This window comes from Tympanuchus pallidicinctus, unplaced genomic scaffold (genome assembly GCF_026119805.1).
Source record: "Tympanuchus pallidicinctus isolate F22 unplaced genomic scaffold, pur_lepc_1.0 scaffold2, whole genome shotgun sequence".
NCBI lineage: Eukaryota > Metazoa > Chordata > Aves > Galliformes > Phasianidae > Tympanuchus > Tympanuchus pallidicinctus.
In genome coordinates this window covers 30237031-30264965 of record NW_026294721.1, presented here as the reverse complement: position 1 = coordinate 30264965, position 27935 = coordinate 30237031, and the positions used below count along the sequence as shown (strand labels likewise).

At 40.5% G+C, this 27935-nt stretch overlaps 1 protein-coding gene across 1 annotated transcript; it reads left to right on the top strand.

The window, feature by feature from the left end:
- The first annotated feature begins 288 nt into the window (after positions 1–288).
- On the top strand, positions 289–27935 carry MTTP (microsomal triglyceride transfer protein). Its single transcript, XM_052681808.1, has 18 exons — positions 289–489; positions 5153–5340; positions 5798–5941; positions 7923–8030; positions 8780–8896; positions 9939–10078; positions 10947–11097; positions 16270–16427; positions 17236–17404; positions 17957–18064; positions 18406–18618; positions 19624–19835; positions 20482–20579; positions 20681–20802; positions 21373–21600; positions 26028–26152; positions 26472–26642; positions 27542–27935. The coding sequence occupies exons 1-18, from the start codon at positions 429–431 to the stop codon at positions 27708–27710; spliced, it is 2682 nt and encodes an 893-aa protein (XP_052537768.1). The 5' UTR covers positions 289–428; the 3' UTR covers positions 27711–27935.

Here is a 27935-nt window from a genome sequence, read left to right as displayed (position 1 = left end):
TATACAGCTGATTCCTGAAGTTGGAAAGCAATAGTGAGAAATTCAGCCCCTGTCAGCAGCACACCTTTGTTCAAGCAGAGGAGTGGAGGGAGCTCCTGGTTCTGCCAGGTCTGGAGGCTGCCTCCACTGCTCAGCAATGTGGCTGCATGGGCATTCAAAAATGAAAGCTGAGGTAATCAATAAAATGGGTAAAAACCTCCAGTTACCCTAGTTCTTAATAATTAACTGGAAGTCCTTCCATGAACTTAGTACCTGAGTGTGGAATTTGGAATCTGACCCTTACTACATCTAGATAAACACACTGGCTGGTGCGGCAGCTCCCTCTGCAAGCGCTGCTCCATTGTCAGCAGGTCGCTTCTTGGAGGCTCTCTTCCTTCTTGGAGGCTTTCGCACTTCATGCTGCAGTCAGGAGCTCGGGGCAGTCCAGCATGATTGTTCTCACCGTGCTGTTCCTTTGCATCATTTCCACATATTCAGCCTCTGTTAAAGGTAGGTCAGCCAAGGCGTAACTGTCTTTCTACAGATGCGTGAACATCTTTACTCCGCTGTACTTGAGTACTGCCAAACACCTTTGTTAATTACAAAGGTTTTTAGGCGCTGGTGACGTTCATGTCAGCACAAGGGAGGCAAGAGGTGATGTCTTCAGGTGCTCACGGGCAGTGGTGCAAGCCAGGAAACTGCGGATCTTGACCTTGCTTAGTCGAGACGCGCTGTGGGGCACCGGCCGGAGGGGGACTGTTAAGTTAGACACACAGAAGTGCTCCAGTGGAGCAGAGCCAGGAACTGCTCTGAGCTGTCCAGGTTTCATCTTCTAAGCAGTTGACTCAGCTACCACTGAAGTCAGTAGCAAGCATCCCATTAATTTCATTGGGAGCTTGGTCTGCAATAAGTCACGGAAACCTGGGTGTTTGCATGGGCCCATGGAGCAGGGCTTTACTCAGGTGTCCTGCATAAAGGTCAAGGACATGAAAACTGGAGACTGTCTGCTCTAGTAGCACCAGTGTATTGAAAGAGGAAAAGGGCCTTTTGGTGGCCGTTTGTGGACAATCTGACATTAATCTTACAGGAGCAGCAATCTTACAGCATTAGCCAACATCTGTTCTTTCAATTGAATGAGAATGTCCTCCACAGGGAGAGGAGAGAAGGAGGGGAGCACTTAGCTGCAAGTTAAACTGTTAAAAAGGTGGGAGAAGTAATCCTATCAGGCACCGTGTCTGGGAAAGCATAGAGCAGCAACCTTCCTGCCTGCCTCCATACCCTTTTATGACAGGAATTATAAAGCAAAGAAGTTTGCAGGTGGTTCCTCTTGCAGTAGAAAACTCTCACTACACTGTCAAGTGACATTAATGGCTTGGTACTGATGGGCCACACTTCTGTTGCCTGCTCTTCCCAGCTTCTTGTAACATCAACTAACCAACACTTATCAATATGAAGTTCTGCTTGTCACTTTGCATTCCCAGTCCAGGGAGCAAGCATTTGTTCACTAGTTTGCCCTCCATTCAGTACTGCAAGTTCTCGTCTGTCTCTTGTGCAGAGAAAATAAGAGCTGAACTACTGGCCTGAAGGCCACTTAATGCCTCTGTGATAGTGCTCAGATTAGGATAGAGTGTTTTTGCCTTTCTGTGCACTGACCTTTTAGAAACACTAAAGGAATATTCTTTGAAATCAGCTAGATCAGCACACATGAAACTTTCCTACTGCAGTTCCAGTTCCAGTTTTCAAGTAAATGGATGGCATTTGCTTTTGAAGCTATCCAATATCAGAAACAGTGGCAAATATAATTTATGAAGGTAGAGCCAGCTAATAGTTAGAGACACACATGCTGTGCATGCCGTATGTATTAATAAACGGCACAGGACTTGACAGCTGTCTCTACTCATGCAGTGTAACCTTCTGTATTATACAGTATCATGATTTAATTATAGAATTGGCATGTTATCCTTAATGACAGACACTTAACGTTACTAGTCAAACTATGTGTTATGCACTCCACCTTGAAAGCATGCACTTCTGACCCCCAAGACAGTGTGGCAGAATGCAGCCTTTATGTCCGCTCCTCCTCCCTCCTCCAGCAGTGAGATATTTGCCATCAGCAGAAATGCAAATGGCTGTAAGGGCTGCAAGGATCACAGTCCTGCTTTAATAGAAAGGGGAAAAGCCTCTGAAGGCAATATGGATGTTTGTTTTGTTAAGGTTTACATCAGAAAGCTGTAGCAATATACCTTCTTAAATGGAACCAGTGTTTTTCTCATGAAAGATAGCATGAGTATTTAGTAATGCTATTTTTAAATGCCGGTTCTGGGCAGTGACAATGCATCTCTGTCCCTCGGGCACAATTTTACTCTTTGCCTCTCAAAATGACCACTCTGCCCAGTTGTCTCTTCTGGCTTCCACATTTCCACCAGGATAACTGCTGACTCCTCGGGGTTGCCTTCAATACTGCCACGATCCACACCGTCTCATGCTTTTTCATCAGTGAAACTGGTCTTGCAACTGAATGCACCTTCTGCCCAGGGTCCTCGAGCACTGTCTGCATATGGAAGGGTGGGAGCTTTCAGAACCTAGTATTGCTCTAGCTCCCAGAAAAACACTGGTACTATTTAAGAAGGAATATCGCTACAGCTTTCTGTCACTTTTCTGTGCAGCTTGCAAGAAACTGCCTACCGGTATCCTTTGCTCAGCTCTTTTCTTCAGGAGGGAACAGCGTATTTATAAATAGGGACAAGCAACTGCTGAAAGAGAGGAAGAAAGAAGAACTGAATCAAAATGAAAAAAGGATCAATGGGGTGAACTGTTTAGAAGCAAAAGGATATGTGAAAGTTACCTTTAATTGAAAAATGAGAGGGAGAAAAGCGTAAACACCCACCATAACCAATTAGACTTATGTCTCTCAGCACCCGGATCAATTTTCTTGGACATGCTTCTCCCCCACCCTTTATGCTTAGATAAGACTGTGTCATCCTCTGCCTTTAAAAGCACCTAGCAGGTTGTGCTTGTCAACCTCAGTCAGTACTATATCACCAGCATTGCCATTTCTGCTGCCTGCAAAGGACATGTCAAAGCAGGAAGCAGCCTGCTCAGAGCTGCTGCAAGGAAGCAGGGCTATTCCTGAGCTGCCATCCCCTGCACATACCTCTGCTCCCAAAGGCAACGTGGTTTCAGAGGTGATAGGAGTGGGCAAAGGGTGAAGGGAGAAGACTAGGAAATGGCACAGCATTCTGAAGGAAGGTTTCTATACATCTTTTTCTCTTTAAGCAGACCCCCCAAAAATGCAACAGGGATTCATGCTAACCTTAATGCTTTAGCCTCCCAGCAAAATCAGTAGCCGTAGCTTTGAGGTTAAACATGCAAACAGGCTGTTTCCCTTTGGATTGCCAAACTTACTGTGCCACATCTCTGGCTGTCATAAATCCTCAGGCAGTTTAGGTCAAAGCTAACCTTGACATACTGCTGTGAGGTCAGTGGGAATGGGGCATAGAAGTGGGCAAAACTATGGAAAAAATGCTTTTTGGACTGAGCACTGCAGAATGTTGGATCCATACTGTCTACGTGCCAGGGACTTAAAATCTGACAGTGGAATAAGAAGATATTTTGGTTTTCCTTTTTACTGACACAGTGATTTGAAACTTACTTAGCAGAGCCAGATAAAACACTGAGGATCATGACACAAATCAAGATAGCCTGCTTATTCTCTGCAAGGGACTTTGAACACACTGATTATTTACAGCACACTTGACAATTTGAGCAAGGTGCTGTGGTGAATTTTTCTTCTTCTTTTTTTTTTTTTTTTTTTTTTTTTTTTTCTGTGCTTGTCCTAAGACTCAGATGCAGCTCCCTGAGGATAACGCTTAGCTCTTCTTTGATTAATTGTGTTGCAAAGCTTTTGTTTCTTCTTGGTACCTACTGAACACCATAAAGAAATTCTTGCTGGTTTCAGCGGTGCAGCATGTGGGTGCAAGAGGCTAGTTCTGTGATATTTACAGATAACACCTAAGGTCACTGCATGTGTATTTGCTTTGCAGATGTAACGGCACTTTGTGTACAGCCAGCTTCTATTTCATTCCCTTCCCTCTACAAACTGAGTTCATCAGTTTGTCCTGTGTGGAAGAGACCTTTGTAGCCATCCACAGCAGAGGCAGAAGCCCCTGAAAATGGTGAAAAAGAGTATCTGATATACCTTATATATGATATACCTTATGATATACCTTAGCACAATTTTTGAAGGGTGTTGAAGAAGAAATTGATTTTCCTTAGCCATATTCTTGGGACACAGTCTCAATGCCTAAGCCTCGAGGCTAATGTTGTAGTGCTACACGTTCCTCACAGAGCTGTGCATGAGAGAAGAGAAAATAAGATAAGAAAAGATGTGGACACAGGACACTATAAATAATTTTACAAAAGAAAAGAAAAATAAGACTTTTGCTTGCTGCAGATTTCATTTACACTAACAGCACTGAAACTGAATCCCTGGGGAACAGCTTCTCCAATTTGTTGCTAATGCAGGTGCACATTAGGTATACAACTTGCATTTATGCTGGATTTTGGCTTTTTATATCCCTTAAAATACATCAGTTAACTACAGAATCACAGCCACAGGCATAAAAATTTATTTAAAAGAAAAAGGTATTAACTACTGTATCTAAACAATATATTTTTCCCTTGTCTTCTTTACATTATTATCATCCCTGGGCAAACCTGTCAACTGAAAGATTCCCATTAAATGTGCTAGGGGTGTGGAGAGCAATTTCTATTGACTCCAACAAGTGATTTCAGTACATTTCAAATTGTAAACACACAAATTGCACGAGTAATTAAGACATTTTGATTTACAAGTAATTTTGCATTCATTGCTTATGATAACATAGCCAAAGTAAAGAGCCTGATTCTCTTTTACCTATATAAGTGTAAAGCTAAACCAAAGGATTTTTTGAATATTCTTACCTTGTATACATAAAATTAGTGTCAATTAAAAAAAAAAAAAAAGAAACAACTGTTCTGGTGGGACGATCTCTAAGCAAGGGGATCAAAATCCCCCATAGTCTTTTGTTGATAATTGCATTTTAAATTATTGTAAGGATGTTTATTAAACGGAATTCAGATGTCATTATGTACCAGCCATTTCTAAAACAATTTTGTTTTCCTTTTCAAACAGGGCACACTACTGGACCAAGCTTAAGTAATGATAGATTATATAAATTTGCTTACACTGCTGAAGTCTATGTTGATCGGGCTAAAGCATCCCTGCAGAAAAGTGCAGGCTACCGGTTGTCTGCTGGTGTAGATGTCAACATCTTATGGAGAAATCCTGAAAATGATGATGACCAGTTGATCAAAGTTATGGTAATCAATGCCATTACATAACTTAGAACATGCCTAACCTTTCCTGCCTTTATCTAATTGTTAATCTGATCTTGGAGAACTTGTTTGCAGAAGATGAGCTAAATCTTTTATTCTCCCGTGTTCTCATCAACTAAACTTCTGCATTTAGCTGTTTCTTGTAGAGTAAGACTTCACAAGAATGTGTCTAGCTTCCAAAGCCAGAACTTCAGAAACTTCACAAACTTCTCCTATGTTCTGAAATTGCTTCAAACAGTTTCTGTAACTTCAAACAGCTTTTGTACAAGCACCCATGTGAGGGGCAATACGCTGAAATCTTCAGATCTAGCTACGAATCATTACATTTGCAATTATAGACCGGTTTTGGTGTTTAGGTTTGAAGCAATTCACTTATTCAGCCTACCCTAGGCCAATACTAGTCTGTTCTCAACATGAATTTTCTCTGCTTTTACTTTGCTAGATAAGAAATGTCCAAGTAGAAAATGTGAATGAACGTCCCTCTGATAAAAACATCTTCAAAGGAAAAAGCACGGAGAAAATCATCGGGAAAAAATATCTGGAAGCTCTACAGAGGCCCATGGTGCTTGAGTTAGCCCGTGGAAAAGTAAGACCTTGTCTTTCAAAGTTCATATGCAAACGCTGAAGACATCTGGGGCAAAGCTTTTGTTACAGACTTGCAGAATGTAATGACTCACTGTCCTCTCAGTGTTCGTGACATGCTACCGTGCCCTATCCTTCTGTACAAAGTAGAATCATTTGAAACATACTGTAGTTCACCTGCAGAAGAGGCCCTTAAAGCCTAAGCCTCTTGTGCATTGAGAACACTGTATGTATGTAAGTAAATGGTATTTTGGCCACGGATATGTGGGTAATATACAGATATATGCACAGTTGCTGTGCAGGTTTTTTGTTATTGACTTCTCTGAGGCCAGGATTTTATCCAAGTCCTGAAGACAGAAATGGTAATACATCATGCAAAGAGGGAGGTAGTACCAAGTCTATGAGGAGTGGTGTTAATTTCTTTAAACCTTTAACAGATATCTTAGCCTGACTGCTTTACCCACTCTCTGTTTGCTTACTGACTTCATTGTCACCTGCAATTTCAATGTTCCCAAATTCGTGAGCTCGATTCTGAAAGAACTACAACCACTCGTGTCTCTCTGCTAGGAAACCCACTCTGAAAATAAAGGAAAAGAGTGTGTGCAAGTGCGCTTCAGCTGATGCCTGGGCTTTACAGCCTGCCCTGGAAGAGCACTGAAGCAGACTCTCCTTGCAGGAGTGCCCAATTTAAATTGCAATTCTCAGCATTCCAGCCTGGTCCAGAAGGAGAATCATGTAAACCATCTCCACTTTTTTTTTCCTGGGGAACCATTCCCTTGTCTCCTTGCACTCTGGGCAGTGAGATTCAATGTTTGAGCAACAGCTCCTCTTGCCAGCTCTCTATGCTCCTCCACTCTCCTGTTGCTTGTGGCCTGGAGCGTTAAGTCAACAGTCCTGCTCTCCCCTCCGCAGCCTGAGTCAGTGGGACGTTGGTAGAGGGGCAGTGAGAAAGCAGGAAGGCTTGATGCTCCCATTTGCTTTTGTGAAGCACAGTGAGGGCTGTGACACTCTATCCCAACAGGATCTTTACCTCTTGCTGTAAATAGTTCACTGAGTACATATTCTGGCTACTAGCTCAGCCTGCTGCATTGCAGCTGCTATCAAGTCTAAGTAACTTTCAGAATCAGCCTTGTCATCAGTTTTACACAGCAGAAAAATAAACAGGAAAGCACTGGCTCCCAACTATACACATCCCTGCTGGAGGGCTGAGGTGTCCAAAGAGCACAGTTACAGTACATCTGCTCTCAGAGCATTGCAAATATATGGGGAGAAGCAGTTATTTGCTAAAACTGAGATACAGTATTAAAAACATGGGATTTTTCTCAATAATAGGGACTGTACACTCTTTTAGTGATTTTTCTGCACTGTGATACTTTCATCCCTGGCACAGTGATTTCACTTTCCAGGGTTGCCCTGAGATAACATGCTGACTTGACTTACAGTTCCTGAAAAAGTGCACTTTTAAAGTACCTTGAATGCAAAGTGGAGGTGCAAAGTCTTTTGTTGCCAAAGGGGAGGGTCAAGCACAACAGTTGATCCCTGAGGATCAAAGGTTGTGATGTGTTTGACACGTCATTTAAGTGATTCTATGATTTATCTATGATTCATTCTGTTCTTCTGCAGCCTGTGATTAAAGTGCAGCAGATACTGTATGCAGGTGCGGAGGGATTATCTGAGCTTAATGAAGAAAAATGAGTAACTTTTAAAACTATATAGCATTTTCCACAATAATTCCAATTTTTCACTTAAATGGCCAGAAAGATGTTCACAGCACTGAACCTGTATGTAGGTACAGCTGAAGGCTTAAAAAATCTTTGTACTCTTATTACCAGGTTCTGTAACCTCTGCTTCATCACAACAACAGGCCCAAATTCAGCTTCCCAAATGGAAGAAGTGAAGATGTTGTTTCTTTAAATGGAAAGGGTTTGAACGTTTTATTTCTCATTTAACTGCATTTGTTACATACTTGTTTTTTATTCCTACAGGTCCAAAACTTCTACTCATATGAAAATGAACCTGGTTTTACTCAAAATCTTAAGAGAGGCCTGGCTAGCCTTTTCCAGCTGCAGTTGCACTCTGGAAGTGTTCGTGAGGTACGGTGCTATATCTGGCAAGATAATCATTAGGGAAACAGACAGAGCCCATTCTGATCCAAAAAGCAGTGCTGAGGCTCCAACTGGCTTCAGGAGGGATGAAGTGTGGCAGAAACCAGCCCTTTGACTGTTTTTGAGGTTGGAGATGAAAAGACAATCTGGTGATGCAAGCAAAGTCACTGCAAGTAGCTTAAAGAATTGATTAAATCCTTTTGATTTTAAGTATGCTTCTCAATTTAGTAGAATGTGGACGGAAAACAACTTAAACAGTCAATGGATTCCTGAGTTCAATTCAATGGAGAAGTTGATTTTAAGTGGAACCAAGTATCCATACAAAGTTTGCAGTGGTTTAGCCACAACCATTCAACCTGCGCTACATAGACAAATTTTGCATTTCTCAATATGGACAAAGTTGAAATTTAACTCAAATTCATGAGTACAATGTCAGCTGCCAGTTTTTTTTCCTAACTTACTGTTTAAACTAACACTTTTCTTCATAGCCATCTAATGGAAAGCACACCTGTCTATTCAATACGGGTAGTTACAAACAACGATACAAAGAAAAACAAAAAAAAACAGTCTTTATTTACATTCAAAACTGAGACATAAGCTCAGACCCAAACAGCACAGCATCTCGTGTATGAGATGCCAACAGTGTAGAAAATTGTTCATTTTTGGAAGGAGAATAAATTCAGGAAATTCTCCTAATCTAACTCTTTTTTTTCCTTTTTTTTTTTTTTTTCTCCAAGGTGGACATATCTGGGAAATGCAATGTTACTTACCAAGTGCAGCAAAATCAAGTGACTAAAATAAAAGCTCTGGACTCCTGTGAAATAGAAAAAACAGGGTTTACCAGCCATAACCAGGTACAATTTCTTTAATAAGATAAAATCTGTTCTGCCTATTTTAAATATATCCTTATTAGCTATTACCCGTATTTTCAAAAGGTCTTTCTTGGCATTACTGAAAACGAATTCTACATATACATTTGGGGTACACTTGGGAACAAGTTTCATATGTAATACCCACACTTAGAAAGGAAAGTGATTCTTGGCTCAGTTGGTATTGAGTCCAGCAAACACGTTCACATGATTTTTGGACAAACAGTGATAACTGTAATCCTTTTCACAGCTGCTACATCATAGCATTCAGCTTACACAATCAATGCTGCCCCAAATCCTGGCTCCTGAGTGGACTCCTGCTGTGTGTGTGTGGGAGTAATTCCAGCTGTAATGTAGATGTGCTGCCAAGGTGCCTGAAGCCCTGCTGTGGCCTTAATGATCAGTGATTGCCTTTCTGCAGAGGTTACTACTGAGTACAAGCTGAACACGTGCTGAAGGCATTGGCATTCTGTGTGTCAGAAGCTAACCCTCCTCAGCTCAGAAAAATCTAGAAGTAGCATATGCTCTGTTTATAAACTAGCTTAACACAGTGACAGAATTCCTGTTTTTCACACTTGCCATGAAGACTTCTAATAGTTTACAAACACATCAAACAAAGCTACCAATTGTGCTCCCCGGATGTGAACATGGCAATCTCATTGATAAGTGATTTTCCTAGGAAGGCTTCTGATCTTTTTTGACATGTATTTTCAGCTAAAGGTATTGCTGGGCATTTTCCCAGCCACAGCCTGTTTCACAGCTTCCTGCCCTCCACCCTTTTTCTTTCTCATATTGAATTTGAAACACATGGTGACAAAATGAGTGGCTTGTGGCAGAGGGAATTTGTGAAAACCTGGGAGTTCCTTATTTGCAGTATTAGCTTGAGATGTCATCAACCCATGTGCACCTAGTTCATCTTGCTATATTCCATCATGTACTTTGCTGTCATTTGGAACTGTGAGAACTTCTTCTAGTCTGCTGTTTATTTACCAGCCTTCCTTCTGGTTTATTTTTTAATAACTTTCAGATTTTAGATGTCAACACAAAAGCCACATCTGCCACAATTTATGTGCTGGAAGACAGTTTCATTAAATCCATTAAGGCGGAAGAGAATTACGTTTTCCTTCTGAATTCCCGACGAAAAACAGGTGCCAAAATAGTTTCAAAGTAAGTTGGGAAATTTGACTGTCATTGGTGGTGATAGGATTTATGGTTCAAGTCAGGTTACATATGTTTGTCTCACAGCTTTAAGATCTAAGGCTCTGAACTCTCTGGGTAGAATTTAGATCTCTTTTGTCTTCTTACGGTACCTAGTCCAACTGATTAAAGGCTCTCCCATACTGCAGATAACAAATAATGGCACCCATAAGAAATGAATTAAACCAGTGAAACTGGCCAAAACACTTTTAAAAACACATTACTTCTGTGGGAGTTCTGTTCCTGCATCCTCTTACTGCTAAGAAATACTCCAGGTGGATCTTCATTTCTATTATGTGAAAGTTCATAAGGATAGGAAAATAAGTCTGCATAGAAAGGAAGCAGTAGAGAAAGCTAGATCCATGTCTGATTCCAGATTCTAAAACACTGAAAGTTTGGAGCTAGTCATATAAGAGAAATTACTCAGATACCTCCTTAGCATTATGCTATTAAAAAACAAACAAAGAAAAAAACCCAAAAACATTCAAACCCCCTCTTTTCAGATCTTGTTGTGAACAAATATATGAAATGTTTCAGTAATGTGTATTAATCTGTATGGTTTACCAGAAACTATAGATCCATGCTTCAGAAAGTTTGTTGTTCAGGTATTTTATGGCACATTCCTTTACCAGGAATCCTACCAGTATTAGATATTTCTGTTACCTTAAAAAAGCCATAGACTTTACACGACTTGATCATTTTAAAGTGAGTCTGAAAACTCGTGTCCTGTATTTTTGGTCTGTGAAGACTTCTGTTTGTTCATTTCCTCTACACAAGATTTCTGCGTTTCTTCAAAATGTTTAAGTTCTAATGGTGTTTTCAATGTATGGATGCACAGGCAGAGACTGGAACTGCAATCAGTAGAAGCTGGCCCTGGACTGATTGCTGGGAAGCATGTTGCTGGTGTTATCAAGACTTTGGACTCCAGTTACGTTTCCTTGCCACTGGTAGCAGAGACAGTCAAATCTGAATCCAAGAAACATCCTTCAGTAAGTAAATACGAACTTGTAGGATGTCAAGGTGGTTAGTTGAGCAGAACAAGAAGGAAAGAGAAGTTTCTGTCCAAGTAGTCCACTAGAAGAGGTACCCAGTGCAGGGAGCACTGTAGTGATGCAATGGTGCTCCACCACGTGAGGGTATTTCAATAACTACCTCTAAAAATATCAGCCTTTTTGCTATCTTTCAAAGATTAAGTGCAGTGTTTCTCAGACTACTAGGATATGCAACACTCTTCTGTTCTATTTTATCTTTGCCAAACTTGAGCTGGCAGAAACTTTTTTCCTCTTAAATGGGTTAATGGAGTGGGAAATGACTACAAAGATGGAAGACCAGTGTTTATAGATAATTCTCTGCTCCTAGAAATTGAAGGTAGCCAATCATTCCTTAGGCAGGGAATAAATCTGCCTATTTTAACTGCTTGACCCTAAAGTAAGTCTTTTATTTAAAAGAATTTACAGGTGCTTTATAAATATTTTTTATATTTAAAAATATACTAGGGCTTTAGTATTCTTGGCAAGTTCAATACTCTTCTCATCTCTATCAGCATGAAAAAAAAAAGCTAACAAAAAAGCAACCAAACTAAACTCTCAATTTTTTCATACCTAAACATTTAAATCTACAGAAAGCTTTGTACTTCAAGAACCTACTTTTAATGCATCATCTTTTGTTTTACTGAAATACATAAAATATTAATCATAAGCACTAACATGACTTGCTTCAGTGATGGTTAGCAAATGGTTTTGATGCTATTATCATTGTGGAATGAGTTTAGAAGTGAATAGGAGTACCGAATTAAAGACTGTCAATTTTTGATATGCAAGATAAGGCTTCTATTCAGCGCATATAATGTTGATCCTCGATTCCTTGTGAGAGCAAAAACCTTACTATATTGGAACTAGCTATTTGTGACTAAAATTGCACTGCAAGAATTTATCTTGTCTAAAGCTAGCAGAGTCGTAGAGAAGATTAAAAAATAGATCAATGAAAATGAAATAGTAAATGATGCTGCATGCGTGCTGAAGCAGTTCTGAGATGGGAACATCACGGGGTCTTAAACAGAGCAGGGACAGGTGCTCTTCCCCAGATTCTGCCCATCAGGGTTTGTGCTGTCCAATTTGTCACTTGGAACTCTGTTTGTCATAATGATTATAGAGATAATTTCCAGACCGAGATAATAAACAGAGGGTATAATTCCAGACCACTGCCTGAGGACTGAGCTATAAACCTAATGGCACGATGAGAATTAAGTCTTGCTTTCTCACTGTGTTTTACAGTAACTGCTATGAAAAGATGGGGTCTATAAACAGAACGCTGTATCCAAAGCAGCAACATAACATTTGGTACTTATATATCATGGTATACATTAATGCCATGTTGACATGACATGTCCTGCAGATTTATGTTTTCATTGCCATTTTCAAATCGTAACAAGTCTTGTCTCTAGTTATATGAATTTAGTAAAATAGCCATTACTATCCCCATTGCACAGGTGGCAGCACCAACTTCTGTGAGATCAATACCAACATCTCCATTTAAGTTTAGACCTAGATTTAAACGTAGACATCATCATAAAGCATGCTCTTTTCAGAAGAGTTCACGGCTCCTAAAAATTTCTTTATGCTCATGGTTCCTACAAGAAACAGGTGCTTGCCCCTTCTGCGTTGGAGATTATTTTTGTTCTGTGTTGTGTTGACAACCTTTGAAAAATTTGGCTTGGGGCTGGGCGTGCTTAGGCCCACAGGATAAGCCATGCAGTAGTTGACATGAGAAGCTGCTTCTCACCGCTCAAGTACTTAATGTAAAGAAGCAACATTTGCATTCGGAGTGTTCCCTTGTCTACTTGACATTGTTTTTAGTAGAAGGAAGAAGATTTGCTGGCAATTTGTGATGAAGGTCTGAATACCAACCCAGTTGATCATTATGTCCATCTCTATGCCATACCCATGCCATACCACATCCTGATTGCTTACAGTCAGCTCCAGATGCATTTCACAGCACACTGCAGGAGGGAGCACATCCTGGAGAAGGCAGGCTAATGAGTGTAGATGCAGCACTGCAGGGTTGCTGCTAATAACCCACGTAGCTGTGATGTAGCATATGGTCTCAATGGTTGGCTCCAACTAATCTGAGGGAACTTTTGCACAAGCTGGTAAGACACTGGCAGTCAAAATCAAGTCTTTCTCAATTTATGGCATCTCTGCTTGGCTTGAATTTTCCCATAGTGCCCAGAGCTGCTGTGATTTGACCAGAGAGAATCCAATTCCTGTCTGAGCTTTGGTAGATGTATGCACATGATGTGTGCATCTGAGCCTGAATCTCTGGCTTATTCAATCCAAACAGCTTGACAACAGAAAAACAAAGTCCCTTGTTAAATTCAGCTGTGGATGCTGTTTTTTAAAGTCATGGTCACTTCAGGAAAAGGCAGCTGCTCCTTGTAGCAGTTGAGTGGTTAGAGAATCCCTAAAAGACTTGGTCTCCTGTCATGTGTTCCTGAGCTAAGGACTAAATCAACTAAGAGCAGCCAAAAGAACTGAGCTCTGCACAGAAAAAAAATACAGGATTAATGAAGATAGAGAAATTTTGCTGGGTGATGGTGCAACTTCAAGAGGGAGAAGAGAAAGTGCCCCATATGTTTATCCAATTTCAGCTTATAATAGCCACACTGACCTTGGTGCTAAGCACTAATCACCAGTTGAGGTTAACAGACCCATCTGTGCCTCAGAACACGATCTCCTCCCAGCTGGTTATTAATCTCCAGGAAATATCTCATGTCTCAATCACTGTTGCCTAATTATTGTTTGTTACAGTTGATGGCAGTTGTACTCTGTACTGCTGAATGATACTCCTGTTTGATGGTGGGTTCAAGTGTTATTGCCTAATACAAAACCCATGAAGAGGGGAAGTATTTTAGAGAAGGTCACATGGGTGCTAATGTTATTTCCCACTCAGGAAAACTGCAGTAAACACTCCTACAGAGAACAGCTGAGTTTTCACCAAGGAACGTTCTCGATAATTTGAGATAACAGACGCACAGGCAAGTGAGAGAGGAAAGGTCAGAATACCTGCACCAATTTCTTATGGGAGTGCAGCTGGAAGGACAGATACAGGTGTTTTGGCATCATGTTGGCTCATGCAAGTCAGAAACGTAACTGGTGACAACAGACAAGGAGAAAGCTAAAGTACTCAACACCTTTTTTGCCTCAGCCTTCTCTGATAACTGCTCATCACACAGCCCTTGAGTGATTGGTTTGGAAGGAGGGGACTGGAGAAGCAACGTCCCTCATTCTGTGAGCAAAGATCAGGTTTGCTCACCAAGACACTCTCAATGATATTTGAAAAGTCATGGCAATCAGGTGAAGTTCCTGGACTGGAAAAAAGACAACATCACATCTATTTTTAAGAAGGATAAAAAGGATGACCCTGAGAACTACTAATCTGTCAGTCTCACGTCTTGCCAGGAAAGGTCATTGAGCAGATCCTCCTGGAAGCTATGCTAAGGCACATAGAAGGCAGGGAGATGATATGGAAGAACCAGCATGGCTCCACCAAGAGCAAGTCCTGCTTGACCAATCTAGTGGACTTCTATTTGATGGTGTCACTGCATCAGTGGACAATGGAAGAGCCACTGATGTCATCTATCTGGACTTCAGTAAGGCCCTTCACGCGGTACCCCACAATATCCTTCTTTCCAAATCTGAAAAATATGAATTTGATAGGTGGACTGTTTGATGGACAAAGAACTGCCTGCAGGATTGAGTCCAGAGAGTGGTGGAAAATATCTCAATGTCTGGATGAAGTTCACTGACTCCAGTGACTTCATAAATACCACATCAACAGTGGGATTGAGTGCACTCTCAGCAAGTTTGCAGGTGACACCAAGCTGCGCGGAGCAGTTGACACACCCGAGGGTCAGGGTGCCATCCAGAGGGACCTAGACAGGATTGAGCAGTGGGCCCAGGAGAACATGAGGTTCAACAAATCTAAGTGCAACGTCTGCACTTGGGCCAAGGCAACACCCACTATCAATACAAGTTGGGGAATGAAAGGATTGAGCACAGCCCTGCCAAAAAGGACTTGAGGGTATTGGTGGATGGTAAGATGGACATAAGCCAGCAGTGTGCCCTTGCAGCTCAGAAAGCCAACCGTAGCCTGGTGTGACTTCAAAAGAAGTGTGGCCAGCAGGTTGAGGGAGGTTATCCTACCCCTCTTCTCTGCGCTGGTGAGGTCTCATCTGGAGTACTGCATCCAGATGTGGAGTCCTCAGTATAGAATAGACATGAACATGCTGGAACACATACAGAGGGCCACAGAAACGATCCAAGGGACAAAACACCTTTCCTACAAGACAGGCTCAGAGAGCTGGAGCTGTTCAGCCTGGAGAAGAGCAGGCTTCAAGATGACCTGATAGTGGCCTCTTAGTACCTAAAAGAAAGCTCCAAGAAAGAAGGGGACAGACTCTTTAGCATGGTCTGTGGTGATAGAACAAGAGGAAACAGTTTCAAAATAAAAGAGGGGAGATTTGGGTTGGATATAAGGAAAAAGTCTTTTACAGTGAGGATGGTGAGGCAGTGGAACAGGTTGCCCAGAAGTGTGGTAGAAGCCCTGTCCCTGGAGACATTGAAGGTCAGGGTGGATCAGGCTCTGAGCAACCTGATGAGCAGTGGATGTCCCTGTTCTTTGCAGGAGAGTTGGACTATATGAGCTATACAGATCCCTTCCAAGTCTATGGATTCTATGATTCTATGTAGCAGGAGGAATAAATAAAGCAACAACATATGAAGAAGCAGATACTTATTCTAATACCTTCTTTCCTACCATTTTGTACACTTACCACAAATCATTTCATATCTTATGCAGTTTTGTGAATAAGAAATTGAAATTACTTATGGGACATTTGCTCCTGTTCCACACAAACCACTTCAGAAATTACTGTGTTGTAACAAAATATGATTAGCTTATAAAATGATGATTGTCCACCTCCTACTTTAAAAAAGCTGGCTTAAAAGAAAACGGTAACAAAAGACAAACATCATACATATAGGAAAGTGCAGTAAATTTACAAAGGAAAAAAAATCAGCTTATTCCAATGACAGTCTAAATAATCACATTTTGTTCCAAACCCGATTGCGCTGAGATTTGACAAAATATGAATTATTTTGCAGCTTTCTGAACACTGGAAAAGCATCAAAGAACACATGCATCCTGAAAAACTTTCCAAAGCTGAAGCAGCAAGAAGTTTTTTATCCTTCATTCAGAACACCAGAAAAGCTACAAAAGAGGAGATACTTCAGATTATTAAAACTGAAAATAAAGAACTGCTGTAAGTCATTGTGAATAAGCTTTCAAAGTGTTTAAGTTACTTAAAGCTGCAGAAGAGCAAGTTGCATGCAAACAAGTGTTCAGTTCTAGGAATTTCCTAAGAATACAAAAACAATATTCGGTACCATCTGCAGGAAAATAAGGTTTTTTTGTTTGCTTGTTTTAAATCTGTGCTATTTGCAGCACATTATTTGGTCACTAAGAGTATAACTACAACACAAGGAAACATGCTTTGTAGCTTAGCCTTCAGTTTCTCATCCCTGTTGCTAGTTCTGAAACACTCTCTAATTTGTTCTTGGCTTTCCCATTGGTTGCCTTCACCTGCAAATACACCAGAGAAGGGGGTGGTTCATGCCTGGATATTGTCCTTAGATTGGAGTTTATGTGTGACCAGCATGTGCATCTAAACTTGGGAGCTGAAAATCATTTCTGAGTACCACTGTGCATTCAGCATCTTTCAAGCAAATTATAGCAGTTTACAACAGAAATAATAAACCTGTGAGTTACTCAGGAAGCACAGAAGGTTGTATAGAAGCTTGTTCTTCTTAAGTTGCCAATCATTTCAGTTGAAATAAAACACCTAACCTTATCCTGTATTTGCATAAGTTCAAATATTTTAATCCATGGATATGAGTACTTTGTGGAGTCTATCTGCTATTTTGACATGGGACATAATTTTGCAACAAATTCTGTATCTTACCTGGAATGAACAGATCTGTCAGCATATTAACTTATTTCTGTATGCAGCAAAGTCCTTTCAGTCTTTTCTAGGTCATTATAATGATATGTTAATTTCCACATCTTTGTAGTCCACAGATAGTGGATGCCGTAACCTCTGCTCAGACGCCAGCATCACTGGAAGCCATACTGGAGTTTCTTGACTTTAAGGATGCAAGCACTTCCATCCTGCAGGAGCGATTCCTATATGCCTGTGGATTTGCTTCTCACCCCAGTGAAATGCTCCTGAGAACTTTAACTGTAAGTCCAGTGTCGAAACAAATACAATGAAGTTATTACTTTTGAGCCTCATCCCTGTCAAAGGGGGAAGGGAAGGAAGAAGGACTGCTTCCAGTTTTCCTCATTACCCCTTCCAGGGTTTCCTCGAAGTGTACCAGGAACATATATCCTGGAAACACATACAGTTTGTAAAATCAAGACAAAAAGTCTATTTACTTTGTAAAATATTGCCAGCATCTACTACTTGGAAAACAAATATTGTTCTGAGTGTTAGCAGAACAATAAGAAATGAAAAGCCTTAACAAATCTTGCCACCGTTTAACATTCCTTTTCTAAAAATCAAAGCAAAACAAGGCCTCAAAGTGAATTCTGCTATTTGAGACACCAAAAAAAACAGCTGAAGGGAAAAAGGGCACTCGGTTATTATATGTAATGACAGCCCAGTGCTCTACTTCGCCTGAGCCCAGGACGTTAGTGATCACTGCCTCTGAATTGCACTAATGCCCACAGTCAGCCTGTGTCACGTGGTTCACACTTCGACAGTGGACTAACAGTGTTGCTTTTGCCTAACAGTCAAAGTTCAAGGGTGATATTGCGAATGAAGAAATCAGAGAAACTGTTGTCATTGTCATGGGAGCACTCATCCGAAAGCTGTGTGACAGAGAAGGCTGCAAGCTTCCGGTAAATATTTGCTGTTTGCTGAATTCTGGTCTGCAGCACCCATGAACAGACCCTGCCAATGTTACTGGGAGAGCATGAGGGACATGTGCAGCATATTCCTCCCTGTTTTAAAATAAGCCCATAAATTTTGGAGTTTAAGAAACAGAGTAATTTTTTTAACCATCTGTTTTGCCAGCTTTTTACTTTAATATCTTCCAATTCCTGTGGATTATTCCCAATTTTCCCTTGTTTAACAAAACTTTTACTCTCTGCCTAGCCTGTCAGCTCTGCTGCTCCTGTTTTTCAGGGGGAACGAGCTGGAGTTATGACAACCACTTAAACACGCTGTTTATCTTCTTTAGGCTGTTGTAGAAGCCAAAAAGTTGATTCTAGGTAGGTTGGAAAAGCCTAAGAAAGATGAGAATGTGAGGATGTACCTGTTGGCACTGAAGAACGCACTCCTTCCCGAAGCAATTCCACTGCTTCTGAAGTACGCAGAGTCAGAAGAAGGGCACATCAGCAATGCTGCTGTTACCACCTTACAGAGATACGATCCTTCTTTTCTCACCAACGAGGTAAGGAAATATACTGCCCAAGAAAAGAAGTGCAAGAGACTGCATTAATGAAAGTATAATTAACAGAAGACATTTGTCAGTTTCACTCTTACAGATGACCCCAAATGTGTTTCTCTTCGCTGGGAAATTATTACACGTGCTTCATTTCTAGCCAGAAAACTTTGTGCATTTTTGTTTGCTAAACCCCAGTTTGCAGCCTACCAGTGCTACTAGCCTTTGGTTGCAGAGTCAGATGCAACCAATAAAGGTGGGAGGAAATCTGCAGGGCAAATTGGAGCTTCCTTTGCAAGGGAGCTGCCTCTGCCTCCTCTGTGACATACAGAAGACCTTAGAGACAGATAGGAACATGCTCTTTTGCTTTCACATTACCCAGGAGAATAGATGATCTGTGAAAAGAGTGAAATAGCTGCAGCCCACAATGGTGAGAAAGACAATTCAAAATAGCAGCAGTCCTGCTTTTGCTGCGTTACCCTGCAGTCCATTTCATAACTGCTGGAATTGTGAGGGTGCTGCCCTGGCACTGCACGTATCAGAGGCCACATGGCTCTCCATGTAACAAAGATGACTCATAAACTTGTCAGGGATGTAGGTCCACCACAAGTGCAAACAAGAAAGTGAACATTGCAGGATTTTTTTTTTATTTTAATACATCTTTCCTTAACAGTCAAGTACATCTTTCTCTGGATCTTATTACTGACATAGCATTTTGATCTTATTACTCCCATTTATTTACAGTCCCGCTGTCTTAGTGTAGAAGACTGTATTTGAATTCAGCTGAGAGAGCATAGCAGATAATATCCACTTCTCCATTTGGTCACTGAGCTGAACATGTCTCATGCATTCCAAAAGGGCCGTGAAGAATGGAGAGCTGAAAATATATCCTAATATATTAGCCTTAGCTATAAACAAAGCTTAAGAAGATATTCTAAATGAGATTCTAAGCTTTACTTTGCTCAGTCATCTATGTGAGTAGAGCACTGACTGAACAATCTACTTCCTCCCCAGGTGAGGAAAACAATGAATAGGATATACCACCAGAATCGTAAAGTCTATGAAAAGACAGTGCGAACCACTGCAGCTGCTGTCATCTTGAACAGTAACCCATCCTACATGGAAGTGAAAAACATCCTGCTCTCCATAGGAGAACTGCCTCTGGAAATGAACAAGTACATGCTCTCCATAATCCAAGATATACTTCAGCTTGAAAAGCCTTCAAGGTACATTAAATTCTGTTTAAATAAATACATTTATTTCTTACATCTTTGCAGACACGTGAAAAACACAGGTTCTTATTAGTTACTCCTTTAAAATTTAAAGGCAGAATAAAAGAATTGACGTCTGTGCCACGTTTAGAATGGAAGTTTCAGAATAAACGTGTGCATTTCAATGACATTAATTTAACAGCTAGTTCCATTTTCAGAGGTACAAATTGGAATTATGCATCTAACTTGCATTGCTGTAGGAAACTTCTCCTATTGATTTTAGTTCTGTCCATTTGGTGGGATTCTTGCTTTTAGAACCAACGAACAAGAAAAGATACAAACATCAAAGTAGTAGAAAGAAAATAATCAAAATATCTCTTCTGCTCAACAATATTAATTTTCAAGCAAGACCTTCATTTGCTTGTCTTTCTGTCTATGACTGCAAGAGTAGCTCGAATTGGAGAAGAAGCTCTGAGTTAGGAGAGACTTAGAGGCATAAGTTTAATTTCCTTTCATGGGAAAACGAGAGAGTGAATTTCCCAGTAGGAAAGATGCTTTCTTAGATTTTATGTTTCTAAAGAAGAGTAGTATATTGTTAGAATTATCATATCATTTTTTGTGTCTATGTTCTTGTTTGTTTGTTTGTTTCAAAATACTACAGCAAAACAGTTCGGAAAGTTCTGAAGGACATGCGTGCTCATAACTATGAGCGCTTCTCCAAGTCAGGATCTTCCTCTGCTTACTCTGGCTATATTACACGTATGTAACCAGGAAACTGTCTCATAACCCTGCTTTTATTCCCAAACATCTGATTAATCCACTAGTTTAGTCACAGGTAGCTTCTTTCTTTTTTCATTAAGGTGGTCCTGATATATCATCCACGTACAGCCTAGACATCCTCTACTCAGGCTCTGGCATTTTAAGAAGAAGCAACTTGAACATCCACGTTTTTGACAGAAACGCTCAGCTTCATGCTGGACAGGTAACAGCCACACTGTTCTCAAAAAAAATAAGCCCATATGTGGGCTTATTCTTAGAACTCCTTAATTAATTCAGTTAACACTTAAGACTATAAAGTTTGCTGCAGTGACCAGATAACCGTCCACTAAAGGGAAAAAAATTGCAGCAGACAATAAGTCCCTTTGAATCAAAGAGATAAGTGAGATATCAAGTGAGATATCTCCATTTGGGCATTTTATAAATGTTGGAAAGTGCCTTCAATATTATAATCCTCCTACATCTCTACAGGACAAAAATTGCACCCAAAATTTTTGTGTATATGACATGTGTGTGGAAAATGGTCATGTACATATATAAAGGAAAATGTGATTGAAAGGAAATTAAGATTGCACTTGTGGGCAGTGAGATTATTTTATTTTCCATTATTCTAGTTGCTACACCTTGTTCTCATAAGTCATAACCTCATAATTTTTAGACTACAAATAAAGAAATTAGAGTTAGGCTTATAGATATTAAGAAAACATGCATGGTTGTTATTAGCCTGCATTAGGCAGAGTGCTTTCATTGATTCTGCACCACTGTTACTTCTTAGGTGGTGATTGAAGCTCAAGGTCTAGAGACCATAATAGCTGCAACTCCTGATGAAGGCGAGGAAAACCTGGACTCCTTTGCTGGCATGTCAGCCATTTTGTTTGATATCCAACTCAGGCCAGTTACATTTTTCCAAGGCTATGGTGATTTAATGTCTAAAATGCTCTCAGCAACTGGAGATCCCATTAGCGTCGTGAAAGGACTTATCCTCCTGACAGACTACTCACAGGTACTAATAGCATGTTTTTGCTTCTTTTTCTGTCTCTTTAAAAAAAAAAATGTTCTGTCTTTCACATAGAGCATCTTATTTTTCCGTTCCATTGTCAATAAATCTGATCAGTGCTATGTAGGCTTGTCTTATATGGGAGAAATAGAAAAATTATAAATATGAAATGCAAGAATGAACCTACATAAAAAGCTATCTAGGACAATGGTGAGAACAGATATCATTCTAGAAAACACAGTGACACTGACTAAAACCAAATCCAGCTGTGAAAATGCTAGATTAGAAAACTCATATTCCTATCAGCTGTTGTCTCCTCTCCAGCAGTTTCTTGTTTACTCTAAGTTTTACTCTTCAAAAATTGTCCAAAGATCTTATGTGCAATGAGGCAATAACTGTCAGGTCATGAATTAATGAATCACCGGTAGTCCAGTTTTCCCAGCTAACTCACCTTCAAAGAACATTGCTACGAGGTACAGATTTCATATGTTTACAGCCAGGCTAAAACAAGAATTAAAATGCGTGTTACTGAGTTTTTGTATATTTGTCACCCCAAATGATCTGTTCTTTTTACACTTAAATATAGACTCGTATACAAATATAACCAACCACATCTAATATTATTGGAGGACGAAGCGTCTAGACATGTTAAAGTGCAGTGCCAGAATTTGGTTTGATATTTCTGCTCATTCCAAACAAGTGTCACCTTAGAACTTGTAGATTTAACTGTAACACTGTGCTCAAGAAACATTTCAAACTTCACTCCACAGATTGGGGTATTCAAAGAACTGCTCGACTTTGGGGCTATTACTGGCAATACAACTTATATGCCAAAGTGCAGAGAGATGACCTTGTTACCTGGCAGATGGCTGTTGGTTCCCTTTTGATTCTTGGCAAAAGAAAATGCCAAAAGCAGATGAAGAGAAAATCCACTCCAATCAAAGTGACACATAAACATGCTCTGCACATAACATCTTTCCTCATCCTGAGCCCAGCTCAGCCACTTTACAAGGGTATCATAAGTCTAGAGAGCTTCCCAGATAACGCAAAAATTGTCAAACTAAAGCTCATTCCAATAGCAATCTCACACACAGACTATGTGTCAAATCTTTATCATGGCCTGTTTAACAAACAGGCTGCAGAGATGAGAAAGATGATCATATGAGCATGGTGTTTACAGAACTAAATCTTTCCATCTGCTCTGCATGCATCAAGCTCCATACATACTCTGGCAGAATCAGCTGGCTGAACACCCTGAGAGCTCTGCCAGCTAGCAGATTGTTCACTCTTCATCTTCAGAGAACCTCATAAAAGTCTGGAGCACATCAGTGCTGGGACTGTGTGCCATTTTTAGCAATATCAGAGTGTATCATTTTCGATCAGCCACTGACTCTCTGGAATTCTGGGCAGCACCATGATTAGATAGGATCCCACCCTTCTTTCTCCCTTCAGTTGACACTAGCATGGTTGCTGCCTAGGTCTCTTAGGATTCAATCAGTGGACACAACTAAAAGCAAGCATTTACAACCAGAAAGGCACTTGTTCTTTCCTCTAGCCCCACAAAGGCAAAAATTGTTTAAAATACCATTGGACACAGCTTTGGATTGAGTAACTCTTTAAACATAATGTGTTTTTCTAAGAACGGTTTAACATTGACATTCCAGAACAGCATCAACATCAACTGTTTGGACTGTTACATATAGCCCAGTTAAGCTTCATTAGAAATGCTTCTACCTAGCAAATCCTTTAAGCATGACTACAGCTGAACCAGAAATCACTGTTAGGCTGGAAGTGTATATGACATAATACTGGAACTGAGGAAAAACAGTGCAAGAGAGCCATAGTAAAACTAGCTTCTTGATAGTTGAGTACTGCCTCCATTTACCCTCACCAGAATACAAGCCTTTTTACAAACTCAAACTCTATAAACAATATGCAACCAAGACAAATGTGGATTTATCTTCTATCAGAGATGAAAAGTAGGCATGTGGAAAAGGGCTTGCTCTGTGATACCACAACATTGATTTCAGCACAGGCCAAAAAACATACAGAAGGAAAGGACAGTGCAGTTGAAACCAAGCAGTAAAAGGATGGCTTGGAAGCCAAGACTTGAGCTTAAAAACAGAGACATTGAATTGTTCGAAAATAACTTATTTAATACTTTGTTGTTGTTGCAACATTGCAGCATGATTTTTGAGAAAAGTTACTTCTGAATACTAAAAAAGTGCTGCCTTCCTGTTGATGTCTGTGAGGATCATTTTGCACAGCAAGACCAAAACTGATTTATATTTACAGTGCTGTAAAATCTATTAAATAAGTTCCTCCTTAACTTTACAGCTGCAGTAATCCCGGTAGGCACACTTCATGGAGAGGTGATTTCCAAGGTTTTACACTCCTGCCCACTGTCTGTAACATCTTTTCTCACATAACTCTAGACAGTGTTTTACAACCATTGCTAGCTCTCACAGCACAGTCTGACAGCTAAGAATAACAGTCCAAAAGCTATTATTGCCTCTATAAAATAAACAACTCTCATAAAACTGTATTTGAGACTCCAAAGTTACCTGCATTAAGTTTAGCAGTGTTAATATTTCTCCTATGCAACACACTTGCCAAAGACACAGAGAAATTAAATACTTTATTAATAGGTCAGAGAAACCATTCAAAAGCCAGACTGCAGTGGAAGATAGCCAGGTCCCAAAGAGGTGCCTTTTCCAGCAGTCTCTGTGCAGTAGAGCTATCAGTACAAAATATAAAGAAACTTTTTACTGAAATAAAGTATATCAGCATTTTAAACAGCAACTAACTACCAATTCCAATATTTCAGACATTTTCCACTGTAACCAACACACAAAGCTAGGTCCCTGTGACTTACACCTCCCATCAGCCTGGCCTGGGTATGCACACGAGATAAAGGATAGCACTGACCTCTAAATTAGGACACAGATGAACTAGTAAAACATAAGAACAGTGCTGCCTGGATTCATTGCTAGTTTCAGTGACAAACTTGATTTCACTCTAGATGAAGGTCTGGGGAATTTAATGCCTTTAAAGACTCAAGCTGTGTAGCATTGCAAGCCAGTTGTACTCTTACATTCTTAGGTGCAATTTGACAATGTATTTTTAAATATCTGCTCCTCTGGCTGTGCATATGCATCTCTGTCAGAATGTATTATGTTACCTACCTCACTCATTAACAACTACTGACCAATCCTTATTAAAAGAGAAGTAAAATAAAGCAGTGCTTATTGCCATATCTAAACAGACTAACAAGGATTTTTTAATTAACTCAGAAAGTATTCTTTCCCTACTTCCAATATGCAGAAAAACAGCCTTTGCTTTTGGAAGGACAATACTCCCAAGCCATGGTTTTTACCTGTGCATAAGTAAGAAATGAGAGCATGCAATGTCTCCAGTGAGCATGGTCATACTAATTTGTAAGCAACAGCCAGCCAACTACATTCCTGTATTCAATCTCAAACCCACTTCAGCAGCAACTGACTACTAAGTTGGTTCTTCCAAAGAGACTGATTGTTTATCCTAAAAAGAAAAGTAACTATGACAACTACCACAGTTCTGAAAGTCCTTGATTACAGAAGGAAAACTTCAATATCAAATAAGGCCTCACCAGCTGCTACTCCCTGTTATAGGGGTTTGGATGACAGACTGTGTCTGCCTGCTTCTTTCTTGAACCTTGAGAAAGCTTTAGCTGGAACCACTAAGCTACTAGGTAGCAAGGAGGAGAGAGAGTTTTAAGGTGCCTGAACATCAAAAAGAGGGAGGAAATTAGATATTCACACACCTGCAAATGCCTTCAGGTGATGGGAATGCTACAGACACACAAAATCTGGGATGAGAGACAACCAGCTGGCAGAGAGGAAGCAGTGTCCTTATATGTGAGGGACATGATCAGAATGAACTTTTTCTGAATTAGTGGCTCTTGTAAAACAGTGAATTAATCCACTAGTTCTTAGTGATGCAAAACAACTATATAAAGTGAGTTAGGTTTCCAAGCAAAGTGAATTTTCAAATCTTGTCTGTGTGTCAAAATTTGAAAGTAGTAAGCTGCTGTCTCCCTGAGCTATAGTTGCTTCAAAACTGATTGCACATGGTAGGTTTCCAATCCAGTCACAGAGGTTTCAAGAAGATATGATCATACTTGATGGTTGATGGAAAATGCATTAAATGCAAATAAGGTGCATTAACTTATGGCCTTGGCCAACTAGCTGTTGAAGCTGTAATTCATACTACCTTTGGGCGTCCTGAAAAAGCCACACTACATTGCATCAGTGCTGGGGCTGCAGAGAGGAGTTTGCTCTGTGTGATCTGGCCTCCCAGCAGAGCCTGCTGGCAGTAGTACAGAAGGCAGGATGGAAACCACTAAGGTCTGCAGCCAGTAACAGGGATATACCTGTGCTTCCTCACACCTCCAGGAGTTCCAGCTGCAATCCGGACCAAGAGCAAGCGCAGACTTCCAAGGGGGCCTGGCCATTGACATCTCAGGAGGGATGGAGTTCAGCCTGTGGTACAGGGAGTCCAAAACCAATGTCAAGAACCGGTGAGATACCCCCCAGTGGGTGCTGTAGCTCTATGAAGTTCATGCTCCTCAGCTCTGGTAGTTACAGTGAGAAAAATGTAAATATAAAAGACCTTTCAGATGAAATTAAAGAGCAGTTATGCGTATGGAGAACACTGGTAGTTCTATTTTCCCCTTCACTTGGGAAATGCCAGTTCCTACCAATCTCTTCTAAGTTTATATATATTTACCTGAAACAGGCTCCTCTGAGGGCAGATTTAGTGTAGGGATGCTAGAGTGTTTGCAATTTCTCCTTAATGATGTATTTTGAATTAATTGCAATACCTGAATTTATTTGCAGGATAGCCATGTTTGTAGCTGGTAATGCTGAGGTGGATTCCTTCTTTCTAAAAACTGGTATGGAAACCACTTTGGAAATCGAAACAGCATTAGACTTTATCTCCACGGTGCAGTTTTCACAGTACCCCTTCTTAGTCTGTATGCAGATGGACAGAGTTGGCTCTCCTTTCAGGTAAGAACTAACAGATATGATCTATGAGGTGTCCTTCCAACCAGCTGCTCAATCTGGAATTTTTGGTGTTTGCAGCCATGGGAGATACACAACAGAGGGCAAATTTCAGCCTCACATAAGCAGGTGCAATGCAGACTCTCATGCACACCAACTTCTTATTAACCTGTTCTTCCCTGTCCCTCACCTCTGGGATTCAGGAAGACTTTTGAGAAGATCACTGACCTTGCTCTGAATATGCACTTGTATCCAGTTTTCTACTTTGGTTTAACAAATCAGCTAATTGATATGAAGGACACTGGTCCCTAGAGTATGATCAGTTGTGATGGTGACCGGAAACACTGCTGGCAGTAGTTCTCTTTTCCACTAGTGAGAGAGCAAGTGCATAGACATAAACCAGCTTGAATTTATGATCTGCTATTTATTAGCATCAGTAAAGATGCTTCATGTGTTGAGACCTCGTAACTGTTGTGTGCTGTATTATTTTGTTATGGCATCAACTTTCCTGAGATCTAAACAACCGGATGATAAGGTGAAAGATGCCTTCCAGTAGCCAAAAAGTACTAGCTGCTCTGCCATGTGAGAAGCCTGGGTTACTACCTCTTCCTAATCCCTATTTGCTAAGACCTAGAGGCAATAACATTTACTGCCGGATTTCCATACAGTGTTTTCTGACCCAAAAGGTGGTAAGCCTGAGAGGAATTAACAGACTTGAGGATGTCCAGGAAATCCTAAGAATCTGTTAAGTGTCTTAGTCTACAGATGCTAAAACATGGTTGGATTATACCCATACATTGTGGCAGTGTAACATTGTACATGAAGTATTTGTCTCTAGCCTCACCTACAGGGCGCAGTTTTGCATACATTTGCTAATGCCAGACCACCACATTGTATCTTCACAGGCATTCTGTGACCAAGTATGAAAGCCTACCCTCTGGCAGACGGTACACTGCAAGGAGAGGGAAAGCAGAAACGTTGGAAGGTTGTGAGTACCCTCTCCATCAAGAAAACTCCAACATGTGCAGGAAGGTTTTCAGCACTGAATCTGATTCCTCAAGCAGCTGGTTTTGAAACAGGCACCTTGAGCTTTTGGTGTCCTGAATCCATGGCTCAGTCGATGACTTACACTTGTATGTACCGTACTAACTTGGAGCTTGATCTTGCATTACTGCAGGTAATGGGAAATTTGCCATTGATTTCAACAGGCCAGGATCAGTCTCCCAGTGTGTGCACAGTGTTTACATAAAAAACTATATTTAAGACTTTTGTAAAAAAAAAAAAAAAAAGAAAAAGAAA